Source organism: Mirounga leonina, unplaced genomic scaffold, assembly GCF_011800145.1.
Source record: "Mirounga leonina isolate KUSES-001 unplaced genomic scaffold, KU_Mleo_1.0 Mir_165, whole genome shotgun sequence".
Lineage (NCBI taxonomy): Eukaryota > Metazoa > Chordata > Mammalia > Carnivora > Phocidae > Mirounga > Mirounga leonina.
Window position 1 is genome coordinate 65,639,082 of NW_023270415.1, and position 18,956 is coordinate 65,658,037.

Genomic DNA, 18,956 nt, shown 5'->3' on the forward strand with positions numbered 1-18,956 from the left:
ACAGATAAAACTCAAGCCAAACCCACCTGGGCGTTTTATCTTTGTTTACAAAGAGGTTCCAGTGGCAGCAGGTGTCTTGCAGATGACAGGAATGAATGTGTCTCTTTCCTAGATCCTGTTGCCCCAGCCTTCAGTCTCTGGCGCATGGCTCTCAAAGGGGGATCTTCATTCACCATCCTCTTGGGTTTTCCCTTCACCCCCTCTTACATTGGACTACCTGTTTTTTATGGTAAAAAAAAAGGGGGGGGAGCATTGAACCAAGTCAGAAAATCTGGCTTTGAGTCTTGAGCCAAGACTTATTGATCAGGTTTGTGTCACTGAGCTCTGACCTACCCTTTTTCTCAAAGAAAAAACATCCCATCTGTTCCGTTGAGTTGTTAGCATCAAACGAGGTCATCTCTGAAAATGGCTTTATCATCCCCAAATCTATATAGTAATTTTCCATTAAGATAAAAACTGACTTAAAAGTAAGAAGGGGGAGGGGCACCTGTGGCTCAGTCATTAAGCATCTGCCTTCCGCTCAGGTCATGATCCCAGGGTCCTGGGATCGAGCCCCGCATCAGGCTCCCTGCTCTCTGGGAAGCCTGCTTCTCCCTCTCCCTCTGCCCCTGCTTGTGTTCCCTCTCTCGCTGTGTCTCTCTCTGTCAAATAAATAAATAAAATCTTAATAAAAAAAAAAAAGTAAGAAGGGGGAAAAAAGTGAAAGGGTGGGGAGAGAAAGAACAAAGAAAATACCAGGACGCGTTGCTCTTGCCGCTGGGATTAGCAGGTGACAGCCCGCCGGCCACATCTGGCTCCTCCGGCTAAGAATAAGTTTCACATTTTTAAATGTTTACATTTTAAGTATCTTCATAATATCCTTGATTTTATCTCTTGACCCACAAAGCCTAAAACATTTACTCTCTGACCCTTTACAGAAAAAGTTTGCCAAACCCAGGTCTAGGGTGATACGTCATGAACTTTATCTGCTGTGTACATGTGCACTGGAGAGAGAGAGAGACAGAGAATAGAGAGTCCCATGTTGTAAAAATATTTTTTTACTGCATGTAGTGTTCTAAAATTGGAAAGCCACGGGGTACGTAGGTGGCTCAGTTGGTTGAGCATCCCGACTCTTGGTTTCAGCTCAGGTCATGATCTCAGGGTCATGAGATCGAGCCCCGCATCAGAATCCATGCTCAGCGTGGTGTCTACTTGAGATTCTTTCCCCCTCTGTCTCTGTTTCTCCCCCTGCTCATTCCTCCCCCCTCTAAAATAAATAAATAAATGAATAAAATCTTTAAATACATAAGTAAGTAAAGCTGGAAAGCCACTGTGGGCTAGACTACCTTTTCAGTTTTGTGATTATGTCACTTACTGATATTATTTATTTATTTTTTTTTTTAAGAATGAGTTGTCCGATGGCTTGAACAAAAAGCGTTTACAAGTCTTATTAAAAGGCTATGGTGAATATCCAATGAAATACAGGTAAAATTTACTTTCTTTCATGTTAAATCAATTTTACCCCCCAAATTTTTCTTGGTTGAAATTATGTTTTTGTTCCAGAATGTTCATTTGGCGTTCTCTTCTACAACTGCCTGAAAACCATACGGCATTTAGCAGCCTGGAAGATAAGGGTGTTCATGTGGCATTTCTCAACCTTCAGAAGAAATACCCCATCAAAAGCGGGAAACTACTCAGAGTATTACAGAGGTATGTTCGGTATATTGCAGCAATATGTGTATCTTCCTAGAGATATTTATTAATTACAAACGGGAAGATAGTAATTTTATAGTAGAGAAACTTGGCCGATACCACCTTAACTAAGTAGTCAGATTTAAAATCACCAGTAATAATACACATCAGTATGTTGTACATCACTTTTTGGTATTCTTGCCAGAAATTTATAACCTCACTCTAAAATTGTGAGAAAACATTGAGGGACAATCTATAAAATAACTATGTGGTATTCCTCAAAAATGTCAGTGTCCAAAAGATAAGAAACTGGGAGCTTCCACATTGGAAGAACCTGTGGGGACTTAGCAAAGAAATACAGTGTTGCATCCTAGATTGGCAAAACGAAAAAATGACACAGCAAAATGGGAAAAATGATAAAATCTGAATGAAGTCTGATTTAGTTAATAGCACAGTACCAATGTTAATTTCCTAGTGTTGATAATTGTACTATATTTATGCAAGATGTTAACAGAGTAATTTGAGTGAAAGGTATACAGGAACTCTCTACTGATATTACAACTTTTTGTAAACCTAAAACTATCTCAAAACAAAAGGTTTAAAAAAAAAGGGAAACCTTGAAAGTATCAGAATATGGGAGAATTATAGCCCTAGAGTAAGGCAAGCCTTTTTAAACTTGACATATCCGGAAGAGATTGCTATGAACATGAATCTCTACATGTAAAAAAATTCCCCAGAGACATATGTAAAACTGAGAAGGTATATACAAAACACAGGACAAATAAAAGACTGGTTTCTATATGAAGTATTCATTTAAATGAGCATGGAAAGGACCAATGAATAAAAAATGGAAAAAGGATTGAATTATGTAGTTCATAGCTGGGGATATGGTTCTTAGACATGAAAAGATGCTGTACCTCTCTTATAATAAATGCCAATTAAAATTACATTGAAAATGTATATACACATATTCATTGAAAACCACATTGAAATACCATTTCTCACCTAGACTAAAGGTTTAAAAAGAAGGTTGATAATAAAACACATTGGCCAGAGTGAGAAAATGGGCATCCCTTTACTCGGCTAATGAGAATGTGAATAGCCACTATTTTTGCAAAGAATAATTTGGCACTGGCTATTGAAATTAATGCACATGTTTTTTGATTCAGCAATTCCACTTCTAGGAATTTATCCAAATCTATATTCCTACATGAAGAATGATGTAAATAAAACAATAAGCATGGCATTATTTATAGAGGATTAGAAACAACCTAAATGCCCAGTAAGGCCCAAGTTAAAGAAATTAAGGTGTATCTATACGAAACTATCTTGTGTATCAAAGCTCCACATCTACTGAAAATGAACTGTTTCCAAGATACTATTAAGTGGAAAACACAAGGTGTAAAACAATGTTTATACCAACCTTTCTATTTTTTAAAAAAGGATCTCTACTTTTAACAGTGGTTCTGGGGAAATAAGCTAGATGATAAAGGTAGGAGGGAGAATTTTCATCAAATATACCTTCCATAGCAAATTTTTTATCAGGTGAATATATTATTTAGTCAAATTTTAATAATAAACTGTTCTCTGGTCTTTATCTCCTTACCTGATTCACAGAACCCTATCTGCATTAGCTCACTGGTCTGCCATCTTTAGCGACACACCATATCTTCCACTCTTGGCATTTCCATTTGTAAAATTATTCCAGAACAACCAGCTCATTTGTTTTGAAGTTGTTGCTACTCTCATAAGTAAGTACATAAGTATTAAATAATGAAACCAAGAGTGGATTTCCTGTATATTTTTGTGATGTCTTTGCAGCTTTGTAACATTTAACAGTTCTGGTGTTGAACAATCAGATAGAGAGCACGGAATGGACAGTTCGGACATTTATACATAAACCTTTCTATTTACAAGAAAATTTGGATAGTTGCGTTTTAGAAGATACCATTACAGGTTAGATTTTGTTAGTAAGAAGGAAGCAGGGGCACCTGGGTGGCTCAGTTGGTTAAGGGTCTAGCTCAGGTCATGATCTCAGGGTCCTGGGATGGAGCCCCGCATCCAGCTCTGAGCTCAGCGGGGAGCCTGCCTCCCCCTTAGCTCCTCCCATCCCTGTTTGTGTGCACACGCACGTTCTTTCTCAAATAAATAACAATCCTAAAAAAAAAAAGGTAAGAAGGAAGCAGATGTTTCACTTACTGAAAGTCAGTTATTATTCATAGGATTGTAGTAAGTACGTAAGGGATTTAGAACACAGTGCCTGTTGTGGAAGCTGCTAACTGCCGTCCTCGTTCTCAGCATCCAGAGCAAACATTTCTTGAGAACTTCCCGTGTGCCAGGTACCATTCTCTGTATTTTGCCTTTATTAACTTACCTAAATCTTACAACAGTCCTATGAGGTAGGCGTTGTTATTTTCTTTTTATAACTGAGGAAACTGAGGCACACAGAGCTTCCCAAGGGTAGGTTGGTGGCAGAACGAGGCACACAGAGCTTCCCAAGGGTAGGTTGGTAGCAGAACGAGGATTTGAACCCAGGCAGACTCTAGTCTGTGCTGGGAACCATTGTGTTTACCCTTGCCATCAACAGCATCTACTCTGAAAAGTGAGTCCTTTTTTTCATATTAGTATAATTAGGTCAATAAACTGAATCCAGTTATAGATTGGTTTAACAAAAATAACAATTTTATATGTATTTTAAATTGCTTTCAAAGGTTTTCTTATACAAAGGAGATAAGCACTTAACTGTAATTACAGTAAAATTTTTAAAAGTAGAAATAAAAAGATTCAAGCATACATATTGTGAATATTATAGTGTATTTCTCTTTATGTTTTTTTGTTCATTTAATTGCATTATATTTGCTTTGATAAATTTTTACTGATTGGAGAAAATATAGGAAAACATACAAAAGAAAAGAAAATTCACCAATGTTCCTCCTCCTCATTGGTAATCTTTGATATAATATATTGATGAATTTCTTATAAGAGCATTTTCCCCAAATCATTAAATATTCTTGAAAAACATAATTTGTTTAATATAACTGTGTAATATAATATTCCATCATATAGGTGTATCATAGTTTAGTCCCCCAATTGCTAGACCATTAGTTTTTTTAAAATAATTTTTCCATACTTTTTAAGCAGTTTTTAAAATTTTTGTAATTATACTACTTTTTTTTTTTAAGATTTTTTATTTATTTGTTTGAGAGAGAGCGCATGAGCTAGAGGGAGGGGCAGAGGGAGAAGCCGACTTCCTGCTGAGCAGGGAGCCTGACACGGGGCTCAATCCTAGGACCCTGGGATCATTACCTGAGCTGAAGGCAGACGCTTAACTGACTGAGCCACCCAGGCGCCCCTATACTACTTTTTATTTAATATGTTAGGTACATTTCTCTTTTTATAAACTTTATAAATATTTTTTTTGTTTTGTTTTGTTTTAAAGATTTTATTTATTTGATAGAGAGAGAGACAGTGAGAGAGGGAACACAAGCAGGGGGAGTGGGGAGAGGGAGAAGCAGGCTTCCCGCCGAGCAGGGAGCCCGATGCGGGCTCGATCCCAGGACCCCGGGATCACGACCTGAGCCAAAGGCAGACAGTTAATGACTGAGCCACCCAGGCGCCCCTATAAATATTTTGTTGACTAATATTCTTTTTTTCCCCCTTATGACTCTAATATTCTATAATGTGAATGTACTAGTTTAATCTGTTGTTGGACATTTAGGTTATTTCTAACTTTTACCTAAAGAAACAGTGTTACAACTGTCTTCACATATAAATATGTATAATATTTTCTCTTGGTCAATTCCTAGAATTGGTATTGTTAGGTCATAAAATATGAATATTCTAATTGATTCCTTAAAAGAGTTATACTAGGGGCGCCTGGGTGGCTCAGATGGTTAAGCGTCTGCCTTCGGCTCAGGTCATGATCCCAGGATCCTGGGATCGAGCCCCACATCGGGCTCCTGGCTCAGGGAGGAGCCAGCTTTTCCCTCTCCCTCTGCCTCTCTCCCTGCTCATGCTTTCTCTCTCTCTCTCATATATCTCTGTGTCTCAAATGAATAAAATCTTTAAAAAAAAAAAAGGGGGGGGGTTATACTAATTTACCCTGGCAATAACACTCGGAGTTTTAAAAGGAAAAGAAGCAACTCAACAACAAAACGACAAATAATCCAATTTTTATATGGGCAAAGGCCTTGATTAGACTTTTCTCCAAAGAAGATACACAAATGGCTGATGAGTACATGAAAAGATACTCTGGATCATTAGTTATTAGGGAAATGCAAATCAAAACCACACTGAGATACCACTTTATATCTTCTAGGGTGGCTATAATTTAAAAACAGGAAAAAAATAGGTGTTGGCAAGAATGTGGAAAAATTCTAGCCTTCATACATTGCTGGAAATGTAAAATGGTGTTCACTGTGGAAAATTGGCAGTTCCTCAAAAAGTTAAACATAAAATTATCATATAATCCTGCAATTGCACTCTTAGGGATTACCAAAAGAATTGGAAACAGAGATTCAAACAGATACTTGTATGTGACTATCCATGGTAGCGTTATTCCCAATAGCCAAAAGGTGGAAACGGCCCAAGTATCGTCATCATCATGTTATCATCATTGCTAACAGATGAATGGATCAACTATGTATATAGTATATATAGGTATACGATGGAATATGATTTAACCATATAAAGGAATAGACCCTGAAAGCTAGGCACAAAAGGACAAATTTATATGAAATATTTCAAATAGGCAAATTTATGGACACAGAAAGTAGATTAGAGGTTACCAGGAGTTGGAGGAGGTGGGAATGGGAGGTTAGTCCTGAATGGGTACAGAGTTTCTGTTTGGGGAAGGATTTTGCAAATAGTGATGGTTGCACAACATTGTGCATATAGTTATTGACACTAAATTGCATACTTAAAAATGGTTAAAATGGCAAATGATATTTTACCCTAAGAAAAGCTGTTTATATGTAGGTAAGCGTGCAAAACTATTTTTTATTTCCAGTAAAATCTTGTTATATCGCTGGAGTATGATTATGTGCTGAGGAATTGATTTTCTCTTCTAAGCCTGAAATTTAAATCTAAAAGATCCATCATGGTCAGCATGAGTAGCTGTGAAGGGTCTCCCCTCTGTCAAGGGTCTCAAACTAGTTTTATTCAAGAAACATTTACTGAGCTCCAACTGAATGTTAGCATTGCTTGCGATACACTGTTGTTCTGGCTTTTTAGGTTTACAGTCTAGTTGGGACCTGGGGAAAAGGAATACAGTCCTTTGGGATATGTTTATAAAAGTCATCTTTAAGCACTGTTTACAGTCTCTTTTATGACCAAGAGGGAGTTCTTCCAGTTTAGCCAAGGATCTCCACAGTTATTTCTCTTTATCCTCTTCTCCGGTGAGTTCTGTCTCTGGGTCCTCTACCCATACTTCTGTTGTGGTGACACCATGCAGAGTAGAAGAAGAGAAGGCAAACACTGTATAAAGCAGGGTTTCCCTCATGCCTAACTGAGAACTGTGTTCTCTTGATGAAGATTAGTTATAAAAATCTGAGCTGTGTGTGTGTGTGTGTGTGTGTGTGTGTGTGTGTGTGGTGTTTTAAAATTCCTAGGACTAGCAGTATCTGAGACATGATAGACACTTAGCATGTGTTGCTGAACTGGGTTTTTCTTTTAAAGTTAAGAGCAGCAGTTAAAGAAGCTGAAATAATTTCTTTCAAAGCTTAGTTTTTGCAAGAGTTTATTTATGCCTCAATTATTAACTCACATTTACTTACTAATAAATAATTGACTTCTGGAATTAGTAGGCCCTTTATAACCAGATATAATCCAAAATTCTGCCGATCTAAGCCTCCTTTTGCTAATATGAGAAAGGAGATCTTATTGTCAAAGGATGGAACCACAATTCAGTGTTTAAAATAAAAATCCGAATTTAATAATTAAGGAGGGCTGTGGTGATTAGACGTAGTCCATTGAGTGAAACTAACTGATCTTACCAGCGTTTTTAGGAGAATGTTTTGGGGGTCGTAGTGGTTACTCAGTGAGTTAACGTGAGCTGTAGAAGCATCTTGAGCAGAATAGATTCTGCTTTCCACTGGCTGACTTTCAGAGAATCCCTCCGTCACTGGTTGGTTTTCAAAGTCAGGTTTACTGAATAAGTTGTCGTCGATGGCTTAGATTTAAAACCAGTTCTGGTGGTTGTTATCACGGCCGTAGAACAGTCACTCTTGTCCTAGTAATAGGGACGTGTTTATTCTGCTATTATAACATTTAATGCATAGGGGTATGATACATGCCCATTTGTTTTTATGTGTTGCTATTGATGTGTAAGAATATAATCTTGGGGGCGCCTGGGTGGCTCAGTTGGTTAAGCGTCCAACTCTTGGGTTCGGCCCAGGTCATGATCTCAGGGTCATGGTGTTAGGCTCCACCTTGGGCGTGGAGTCTGCTTAAGATTCTCTCTCTCCCTCTGCCCACCCCCCCTCACGCTCTCTCAAAAAAAATTAGTAATTTTGAACATTTCTTATAAACTTTTCTAATTTTGATTAGGTATGAATTTGAGTAGATTTTAGGAGATTGTCAAGACTTAAGAAGGAATCTTTTTGTAGAAGGGTCATTTTGTTAACCAGGAGAAGCAGGAAGCAGAGCGCCCTACAGGAAGATCAGGAATACTTTGGGAAGTTTTGTTTATTTTAATGGACACTTCCTCATTGACTGCTCTCAGTTGAAGAAATTGGGCAATTCTATAAACCTAAAATACAATGTTAACATGATGCAACTTTAAAATCGATGGTTCTAGAACTTAAAGAGTTGTCATGTTTTCTTTATTAATGGGCATATTGAGGACATAGAGTGGATTCATGTAAGAATTGCAGAATCCCTTGATAATATAGAATGGTAAAGATAGATTTTCAATTTTTTTCTTCATAGTCAATTGGTGTCAACACTGGTTTGAATATTTCCCTAACCCTCCCATCAATATTCTCAGTATGATAGAAAATGTTTTGGCATTCCACGACAAAGACCTGCTGCAGCACTTCATAGATCATGACATAACTTCCCAGGTAAGAAGTGTGAGGTTTTTAGGATAACATGACTAATCTTGGAAGCTAACACTGATTCTGGTATTAAATAAGACAGAATTTTCTTGGAAGAGTATAATAAAAGAACATACTATCCTTTGTATTTTTAACAGTATTCCATTCTTTTTCTTCATTAAACTGCTTTCCCAAAAGTCTGTAAAGAAGGGTCCATATTAAGGAGTTCTTTTCAGAATTGTTTTGAATATAATGGTTTTAACAGCTACCTCAAATGTAAGAGAGTATTAGCAAGGACTTAACGACTTTTCCATAGAACACTAATAAGTTTTTCCTTATTTATTTTAGCTGTATGCATGGCCTCTTCTTGAAACTGTTTTTTCAGAAGTACTAACAAGAGAGGAGTGGCTAAAATTGTTTGATAATGTCTTTTCCAACCATCCTTCATTCCTCCTGATGACTGTGGTAGCCTACAACATATGCTCTAGAGCTCCTTTGCTCAACTGCAGTCTTAAAGATGATTTTGAGGTAAATATCCTTGTTCTTAAGTCGCGGTTCTCAAGTCTCATTTATTCCCATTGAAGAACAGATACATTTATTGAGTACCTGTTGCATGTCAGGTACTAGTGCCAGATGGGAGTAATGGAGTGGAGAGCAAGGTATCCAATCACACCCTTACTCTGACATTGTTGGTCGCGAATCCAACAGACAATCACAGCACGCTATTTGTCTTCAAGTCGTAGCTTCAGAAAAGAAACACGGTAATACTGGAGCTTAGCGCTTGTTCCCTATGTAAAGGATGTTTACCAGTTGAGTCCTTGTTAATTCCTTGGGTGGTTTTATCAGTGATCCATCCAGTCTGTGACAATCTGGATGCTTATTACACATATGAAATGGTTACTCTGAGAATTTTGAGATATGGCAGGAAGGTTACTTGAAAGCGTTAGAGGAGATTTTTAAAAGGAGAGGGTCAATTGGTTAAGTGTCTGACTCAACTGGTTAAGGTCATGATCTCAAGGTCCTGGGATGGGGCCCCAAGTCGGGCTTCACACTCAGCGGGGAGTCTGCTTGTCACTCTCCCTCTGCCGCTCGCCCTGCTCGTATGTGTTCTCTCTCTCTGTCTCTCAAATAAATAAATACAATCTTAAAAAAATAAAAATAAAAAATGAAAGGAGAGATTCTTTTGGTAAACAGGATGAATTGGGTTTGTTACTTATTTAGTGGTTCCTGTCAAACTTTATTTTTTTTAAAGGTTTTTAGTTTTTCTTTTTTTAAACATTTATTTATTTGAGAGAGAGAGGGGTGGGGAGGGGCAGAGGGAGATGGAGAAAAGGAATCTCAATCAGATTCCCCACTGAGCACGGAGCCTAACGAGGGGCTCAATCTCACGACCCCGAGGTCATGACCTGAGCTGAAATCAAGAGTCGGACGCTTAACCGACAAAGCCACCCAAGCACCCCTGTCAAACTTTATTTTTACTTACTGTTCACAAGATACATATCTATATATATTTTAGAATTTGGACCTGCCAGCAGAACAAGATAGTGTGGAAACATTTCAGATATTTTTAATGAATCAAGCTAATTTATTTTCAAATTTATTTATTTTGGATTTTGCAAGGAAAAAATCCAAGCAGAAGAGTTTGCTCCATTGTTGGTTGAAGTGTTCTTCTTCTAATATAAAGGAGGCCTTCTGTTGGAGTTAAAATTTAAAAAGTATTATTTCAGAAGTTTGGTTTTGAAATCTTATTAGACTTTGAAAATATGAAATTGACTCTTCATTTTAAAACTTGGGTTAAGAAAAGTTTCAGTGAATTTGCCAAGAAAGGAAAGAGAGAGAGAGGGAGGATGGGGGGAAGGAAGGACAGAAGGGACGGAGGAAGGAAGGGAGGAAGGGAAGGAAGGAAGAAAAAAAGAAAGAAAGGAAGAAAAGATAAATTCACAATTTTTAAACTCTTATTTTCTCCCTCGTAACTGCTTTATTAGATAAATCACAATTTCAACACAAAGTTTTCTTACAGTATTTTTTTCATCATCGGAATAACCTGGATATAAGCGTTATCATTAGAGAAGTCTATCATCTCATGGATACCACTCCTACTGATATTCATCCCAAAAGCACGCTTCATGTCTTTGTGGCCTTGACAAAAGGGCAATATCCAGTATTTAACCAATATCCAAAGTTTATTGTGGACTATCAGACACAGGAGCGAGAAAGAATAAGGATTGATGAATTGGACTACCTGAGGGAGAGGTAATCATGGAATAGTTGTTCTTTGTGTGATAGTAGCAAAGTCTGTCATAAATACAGACAGAATTTTTTATGAAAAACACATGTAAATTATTAAGTATTTGTGTAAAATCAGAGTTTGAAGGCTGGGAGTATCTTTAAAAATATTTAATTCTTGCATATAGAAATAAAACAATTACATGTTAATCAGGTATACATCTTGTGTTTTGGTTGGACTTAAATTACTCAGTTTTCTTTGTTTGAATTTTTTTCTTTGTTTGCATTTCTTGGTGAGACTTACATAGGGCATCCTTTTCGGTGCTTTCTGCCACTTGGATGAGATAAATATGAACGTGAAAGGCAGTAGTTCAAGGTCTGACAGGCAAATAGCAATTTACCCTTGCATAATCACAAGTGTGTCCTGGGGGCTTGTCCGTGTCTGGATATAATAGTAAGTATTCCCTACTTAAGGCAGATGGTTGAAGATATGCAAGCTGAGGTAGACCAGCAGAGAGTTGAAGACGAAGCTTGGTACCAAAAACAAGAACTACTTCGTAAAGCCGAAGAAACGAGGAGAGAATTGCTCTTACAGGAGGAGGAAAAGATGATACAGCAAAGACAGAGGTATGTGTTACCACTTTGAGAAAATCTGGATTTGTGAGTTAGTTGAATAATTTTTATTTTCTTCTTTCTTTTCTATATACGTAACATTACCCAGCTGTGGCATTTCCATTAAGCAAAAATTTAAGCTAATAACAAATCTGCATCTACCACATTTCAAAAAATTGGCATATGAAATGGAATTCTGACTGCACTGATTATTCAAAAGTAACACAAGTCTAATGTGCCCTGGAGGACATTATTGGAAACATCATTGTACAATAGGCAAAAATGCTTTGTAACACAGTGCTGGATAAATCACCTCCAGGGGAGCAGAATTTTTAAAATTGTGTTTTAAACATATCTATATGACTTGAAAATTGGAACATAAAATGATTATCTCATTATGCATCTCATACTTTGGAGGATAGGGGAAGAAGTATTAAATGCTTATTCAAAAGTATATTAATAAAGCAAAATGTTTCAATTAATTAAGATTATGGGATGAGCACTGAGACTAAGCCTAATTGTTGGAGAACCTCACTTCTGTAAGTGTTTACTGAGTTTTACTCCTTGTTGCGATTTTACGAAACTGATTTCTAGTGTGGGTTAAACACAGTTACTGAACTGAGCATTAACCTTGTACTAAAATTCTGGCAGAGAAAGCATACATAATCTTTGGTGACCCCAGAGCACTTTGTGGCATTCTTCCTTCAGATAAAGGATATTGATTGCACCAAGGTGATCTGAGTAGACCTGTTAGGAACTTTTAAATACGAAAAGCATAGCCAGTTGCGTTTGGACACTTGTCCTTTCCACGAAGGCAGCCATGGGCATCATTTCTCCATGTGCGGGATGCCAAAGTAGCACCAGGGGACTGGGGCAGGTACGCCAAAGTCAGTGGCGGGCCTTTCATTGTTGTGAAACATACGATTTTTCCACTTCAGTCTATATTGGGAAATGTGTTTATGTGTTCCTCTTAATGTATTTTGTATTTAAGACTAGCTTCTGTGAAAAGAGAGCTGAAAGTCAAGGAAATGCACTTACAAGATGCTACACGGAGGCGGTTTCTGAAGCTGCAGCAAGATCAGCGTGAAATGGAACTAAGAAGACTGGACGATGAAATCGAGAGAAAGGTTCATGATCCGTATCTTAGTGCTCACACAGGATCTCCATTTACTCCATTTACTCTCCTATCTTCAAGTTAAATGTCCTCGCTAGGATTCACAGGGAATACTAAATAGCCTCTTTACTTTTCCTTTTCCTTCAGCTTTTCCTCTTCTCTTTCGAATTTCACTAATAGCAAAAAAAATTTAGAAATGCCAAGAAAATTAGTCAATTTGACCAGTGTCCTTGGTGACTGTTTCTCTAAAAATAGAAATATCAATGAACCATTAACTGTGAAATAAGGGAAATGCCCTTTTTTAATATAAAAGTTTGCACCTGGCCAGTATAAGAAAATTTCCATTATAAAATACAGGGAGTCAAAAATGGACCTTCCCTACTCTTCTGTCATTTCGTCCCCAAAATAAACTGAAAACATGGTAGAGCTTTTTCCTTTTTTACGGCTGCGTAGTATTCCATTGTGTGGCTATGTTATAGTTTATTTACTTAATCCTTTGCTGTTTGTTGGACATTGAGGTTGTTTGCAGTGCTTTGCTATACAAGATGGTGCTAGGTTATACATTCTCAGTACAAATCTTTGAGTACACATAGTTTTGTTGAGTAAATTCCAAGACCTACCAAATTATTCTCCAAAAATGAACCTACCTAAGTTATTTTAAGTGTATATAGAAGAGTGCTTATACCCTAGTCAATTTGGAGTACATCAGTCTTAATATTTGCCAATCTCATAGGTGGAAGTTGTGTATTTTATCTTTTTTTTCTTGCTAGTGAGGTTAAATATCTCTCCAGTTATCTTCCATTTGTAGAAGAACTATAAATTGTATATCCATATTTGTCCATTTTCCGTCAAGTTTTTTCTTTTCAATTTACATGGGCTGTTTGTGCCATTTGGGAAAGTAGAAATATGATGTGAGCCACATAGGCAATTTTGTTTTATAGCAGCCACATGTAAAAAAATAAGAAAAAAAAAGGTAAGAAACAGAGGAAATCATTTTAATAGCATTTTGTTTGATTCAATATATTTTCCAATTTTTTTAATATGTAATTAGTATAAAGACATTATGAGATGTTTTACTTTTTGCTTATACTAAATCTTGCAATCTAGCAGTCAGTTTATACTTACAGTACACCTCAATTTGGACTGATCACTTTTTTTCTCAGGTTTATTTATTTTAAAGAGAGAGCAAGTGTGAGTGGGGGTAGGGGCAGAGGGAGAGAATCTCAAGCAGACTCCCCACTGAGCACGGAGCCGCACACGGGGCTCAGTCCCATGACCCATGAGATCATGACCTGAGCCAAAATCACGAGTTGGTCACCTAACCAACTGAGGTACCCAGGCGCCCCTGGCTTTGACTTTTTAAATGGTTAAAAGAATTCTAACAATAATTTCATGACATGAATATTATGTGACATTTTAAAAAACATGAAATTCATATTTCAGTATCCATAAATACAGCTTTATTGGAACACAGTCATACCCATTTGTTGATTAACAAAGTCATTTGCCAACTGATGGTTTATTCAGTGTTAAATTCCCTTATATATCTTATCTCCTCCATTGCTCTGTCTGCTCCTAAGCCAGCACCACCCTGAACAACAGCTTCATAATCTTTTTCTAACTAGTGGGCCTCATTCCCACTATTAGTCTGCCTTTTCAGGGTTCTCTGCAGTCTATTCTTATACACTTTGAGAATCGTATCACTCTGAATCCCTACCTCACCCCATCCTGCTGGCATGTTTATTAGGATTGCATTGAATTAATTTAATTTATTTAATTTAGGGAGTTTTAAACCTAGTTTTGGTAAAATACTAAGTATTTTTTTCAATCTTTGAAAGTATTTTGAATTTGTCTGTATTCGAAATCTGTCATCTCTTTTATAGCATAATACTTTTTGTTTTGCTTGAAGCCAATTAATTTTAAATTGGTTTTTGAAAGCTGTGATTCCTTTTCATGATCTCACTGAGTAAATGAGGTTGATAATTCATTATTCTAGAAGAGCATATGTTCTTCTCCAAAAGTAATACGGGCTTAGAACTCTGACCTCTTTATTCCAAACTCTTTGAGATAGTGAAGGCAATTTTTTGTCAAAGAATCCTGTAAAGTCCTTTCAGTTTGCATGATCTGGCCTCTGCTTAGCCTTCCAGTCTCCTGTCCTTCATCTCCCTATTCTGATAGTGCGCTCTGACCTGCTAAACTGCCAGAGCTTTTCTCCTCACAGCGCAGGCACCAGCAGGAAGACTTGAGTCCACGGTGACACGCATGGGTGATTGCACATCCATTAGCATCAGCAAAGTTGATCTGGGTTTGCTCGGGCACTAAGCTATTTGTCTGTCTAAAAATTCATAAGCAAAAGAGCTTCTCTAATTGAAATTCCTGAAAAGCATGATTAATTATGCCAAACCTCTCCTCTGCCTGTTGGCATTTTTACTGCTCTTATTTCATGAACTCAAACATCCCCACTTTGAGCTAGCTGCCTTCCCAGTAACCTCCTTAAGTGAAATTGGTTGCCAGTCAGTGGTTTATTTACTTCTCAGATGTTTGTCCCTCTTGTACACCCCACTGTATTTTCATTTTTACTATTTGTTTCTCCAGTGATAGGTATTTGATCATGTATCTTTTATCTTTACAATGTCTAATACTTACGGATGCAAATAATAATACAATCATTAAATGTTTACTGAATAAATGAATGGGCTTAGATGGGGTTATAGGTTGTTTTGTTTCTGAAACACATATCACTCCTCAAAAAATGGGAGACTTTAGGCAGCCAAGTATTTATTTAAGACTGCTCCTAAGATTCTCTATCTACCTAAAGAGGGCCTTATTCAAACTCTCTAGTGTATAGAAGTAAAAAGTTTCCAAGTAATCAAAATCTGATGAACGGTGAACTTTAAATTAGCTAAGTCCAAGCAGAGCACATTTGAACTTGGAGTTACTAGTTGCCAAACTGAATTTATAAAAGTATAGTCCTATAGGGGTGCCTGGGTGACTCGGTTGGTTGGGTGACAGACTCTTGATTTTGGCTGGGTCATGATCTCAGGATCGTGAGATCCAGCCCCATGTCAGGCTCTGTGCTCAGTGGGGCATCTGCATGAGATTCTCTCTCTCCCTCCACCCTTCACCCTCATTCTCTCTCTCTAAAAAAATAAATAAATCTTTAAAAAAAAAATTTAAGTATAGCCATTTAATCAAAAAGAACATTAAATATAGTTATATTTAATAAGATTAAACATTCTATATTTTTAACCACTGCAAATTTAAATTGCTCAAGTTTTTCTAACTCATAATATTGGCTGATACAGTGTGGTAAGAACTGCCGTCTGTTCTCGCAGCCTGAGTAGATGAGCATATGGTAATTGTACTTTCCTTTTTAGAAAATTAAGCTTTAACTTTAACTCAGGCATTATTCCTATATTCTACAGTGAATGTTAATATACTATCAGTTACTCTGGTATCAAAACCCAATACTTCTTATTTAAAATACTCTTAGTGGGTTGTTTGGATTACAAGATTACTAAATCTGTTAAACAGAAATTATCTTGTAAATTCTTTCTGGTGTTCACACTTTGTTGTTTGGCCATAGGTACACATGAGAGATCGAGAAATTGCTACTACAGCGAAAGACCTAGAAATGAGACATCTGGAACTCGAATCGCAAAAAAGACATTATGAGAAGGTATAAATCATCTGTTTCCACCATGAGAGAAGCAGGGCGTATACGAACTCTTTTTAGATTGTATTTATTCATGATTTTGTAATGTTCATTTTATTTAATTTTTTTTAAACAGAATATACTGTCATCCAGGATTGTAAGGTAGCCAGAATGAGTGTACAGTTTGTTGTAATTCTTTAATTCATGTTTCTCTTAGCGACTTAGTCTAGTGTCTGAGGTACCAGATGTAAGTCCCAGATTTTGCCTCACAATTTTCTACCAACTTACTGAGTTTTCCTGTATCTTTTTGATAGTGATTGACCCAGTACTTCATAAGGGTCTTTGTAAGTCAGGTAAATCAGACAAGAGCTATAAAGTACTTCAAATTTGAATCTCCTGGAAATAAATGATCAAGTATCTTCTTAGAATATATAATTTAGTTTCCACGACACTGGAAAAAGGAATTTTGTTAATATAAATATTTATTATTTGGGAAAAGCATTTTGTTATTCATTTATTTAATGTTGAAACCATAAGTTTTCACTTCCTTCAGCCTCTTTTAAAGTGAGACTTTGAAATTGATAATTTGAAAGTGATAACTGCAAATATGTAACAGGTAACATATGATTGTTATTCACATTAAATAAGATTTAAAACATACGGCATCCATTCGTATCTACAACACTTTTTAAAGTTCCACACTGAACTACTTCTAGAACTGAGCCAGGGATTTACACCCTGACTAAGTCTCCTATGATTTTGAATTAGATTCAATTCATTTGGACCAAACCTAAATTTACTTTTTACTGTCTTTTCTTTGGGGGAGGTGGGTGGTGGCACCAGCAGGGCATGATTTCAGAATTAACATAAAATTTGCAAGAAAAATACTAAGAATTTCCAAATATGTTTTTCTCAGATACTCAAATATTAACATGTTGCTAAATTGGCATTATCCTTCTCTTTCTCTGTATGTACTTGTACACACAGTACTTGTATGTACTTGTACACACAGTAGATAAATTTTTTTTCTGAACCTTTTAAGAGAAAATTGCAAACCTGATGCCCCTTTCCCCCTAAATGCTTCAGTGTATATTTCCTAAAACCAAGGAATCATCACATGACCACAGAACAATGATCAAAATCAGGAAATGAACAAATGATTGTTATCCACTGTATAAGCCTTATTCAGATTTTATCAGTTGTGGTACAAATGTCCTTCAGAGCAAAAGAAAATCTCACATAATCCATTTTCTCAGTTGTCATGTCTCTTTAGTCTCCTTTATGTTGGCACCACTCCTGAGTCTGTCTTTATATTTTATAATGTTGATATTTTTGAAGCATTTGGCCAGATATTTTGTTGAGTGTCCCTCAGTTGGGATTTGTCTGTTGTTTCCTCATGATACAATTCAACTTAACACGCTTTGGGCAGGAATGCCCCAGAAGTAATGCTGAGTTTCTTTCTATGGATCATTATCATTTTTGCCCTCTTTTGAGGAAAGTATTTATTAAGCAAACTATTAGAGTTAGAGAAGACCAAGCCTACTCAACAAAACTAACTTATAAAATCATGAACTTTATCTGGTCCATTAGATTCAGATGTGCAGCTCCTGCCATTTTCATCAGTTTTAGTGATTAATACTTTATCTGCCAAACTTAGCTCTTACATTAGTTTGATTAACTGCGTCTGTTTGTAAACAAATTATATCCCAGAAAACAGACAGTATTGTGATGACCCCTACTGGAAATATATGCTCAATACCCATATGTATCTAATTTGAATTAAAAAATTTTTTTAAAGATTTTATTTATTTATTTGACAGAGAGAGAGACAGCGAGAGAGGGAACACAAGCAGGGGGAGTGGGAGAGGGAGAAGCAGGCTTCCCACGGAGCAGAGAGCCTGACGCGGGGCTCGAACCCAGGACCCTGGGATCATGACCTGAGCTGGAGGCAGACGCTTAACGACTGAGCCACCCAGGCACCCCTGAATAAAATTTGTTTTAACAAAAGAATAAAATTAAATATAAACCAACAAGTACATACTAACCTCTGACCCAGATTCCATCCCCTTCATCTCCTAGAAACCTGTTTCACCAAGTCCAATTTCGGCCTCTGTCTCAGTCTCTCTCTCAGGCACATGTACATTCTCCTTGGCGTAGGACCACCCCTGCCAAGACTGCTGTGAGGATTAAATGAATTAATATCTATATATCAGTGACAGGATTCCCCAAGACTACCCTCAGGTTCAGCAATTTGCTAGAAGGACTCACAGAACTCAGAAAAGCTGTTATACTCACGGTTATGGTTTATTACATTGAAAGGATACAGAGTAAACTCAGCCAAGGTTGGGGGCGCCTGGCTGGCTCAGTCAGTGGAGCATGCAACTCTTGATCTCGGGGTCATGAGTTTGAGCCCCATGATGGGGGTAGAGATTACTCAACAAAACACCTCAGCAAAGGTGAAAGGCACATAAGGTAGAGTCCCGGAGAAACCAGGCACAAGCTTCCCCTTGTCCTCTCCCAGTGGAGTCATACAGATAGCACTTAATTTTGCCAGCAAAGATGTATGACAACACATATAGAGCATTGCCAACAGGCAAACTCAACTCGAGTCTTAGTATCCAGGGTTCTACTGGGAGTCACTCAC

General features: G+C 37.1%; 1 protein-coding gene across 6 annotated transcripts in view; it reads left to right on the top strand.

The window, feature by feature from the left end:
- TBC1D31 (TBC1 domain family member 31) overlaps positions 1 to 18,956 on the top strand; it is a 65,384-nt gene that overhangs the window by 32,825 nt on the left and 13,603 nt on the right. For 5 of the 6 annotated variants that reach the window (XM_035011846.1, XM_035011844.1, XM_035011845.1 and 2 more), the window contains 9 exons: positions 1,385 to 1,464; positions 1,543 to 1,689; positions 3,289 to 3,422; positions 8,599 to 8,732; positions 9,054 to 9,233; positions 10,726 to 10,958; positions 11,406 to 11,558; positions 12,535 to 12,670; positions 16,244 to 16,336. In XM_035011846.1, coding sequence (XP_034867737.1) covers positions 1,385 to 1,464; positions 1,543 to 1,689; positions 3,289 to 3,422; positions 8,599 to 8,732; positions 9,054 to 9,233; positions 10,726 to 10,958; positions 11,406 to 11,558; positions 12,535 to 12,670; positions 16,244 to 16,336 — 1,290 coding nt within the window. Of the gene's footprint in view, positions 1 to 1,384; positions 1,465 to 1,542; positions 1,690 to 3,288; positions 3,423 to 8,598; positions 8,733 to 9,053; positions 9,234 to 10,725; positions 10,959 to 11,405; positions 11,559 to 12,534; positions 12,671 to 16,243; positions 16,337 to 18,956 lie in introns of those variants that run through there. The other variant, XM_035011850.1, reaches the window with a different exon arrangement.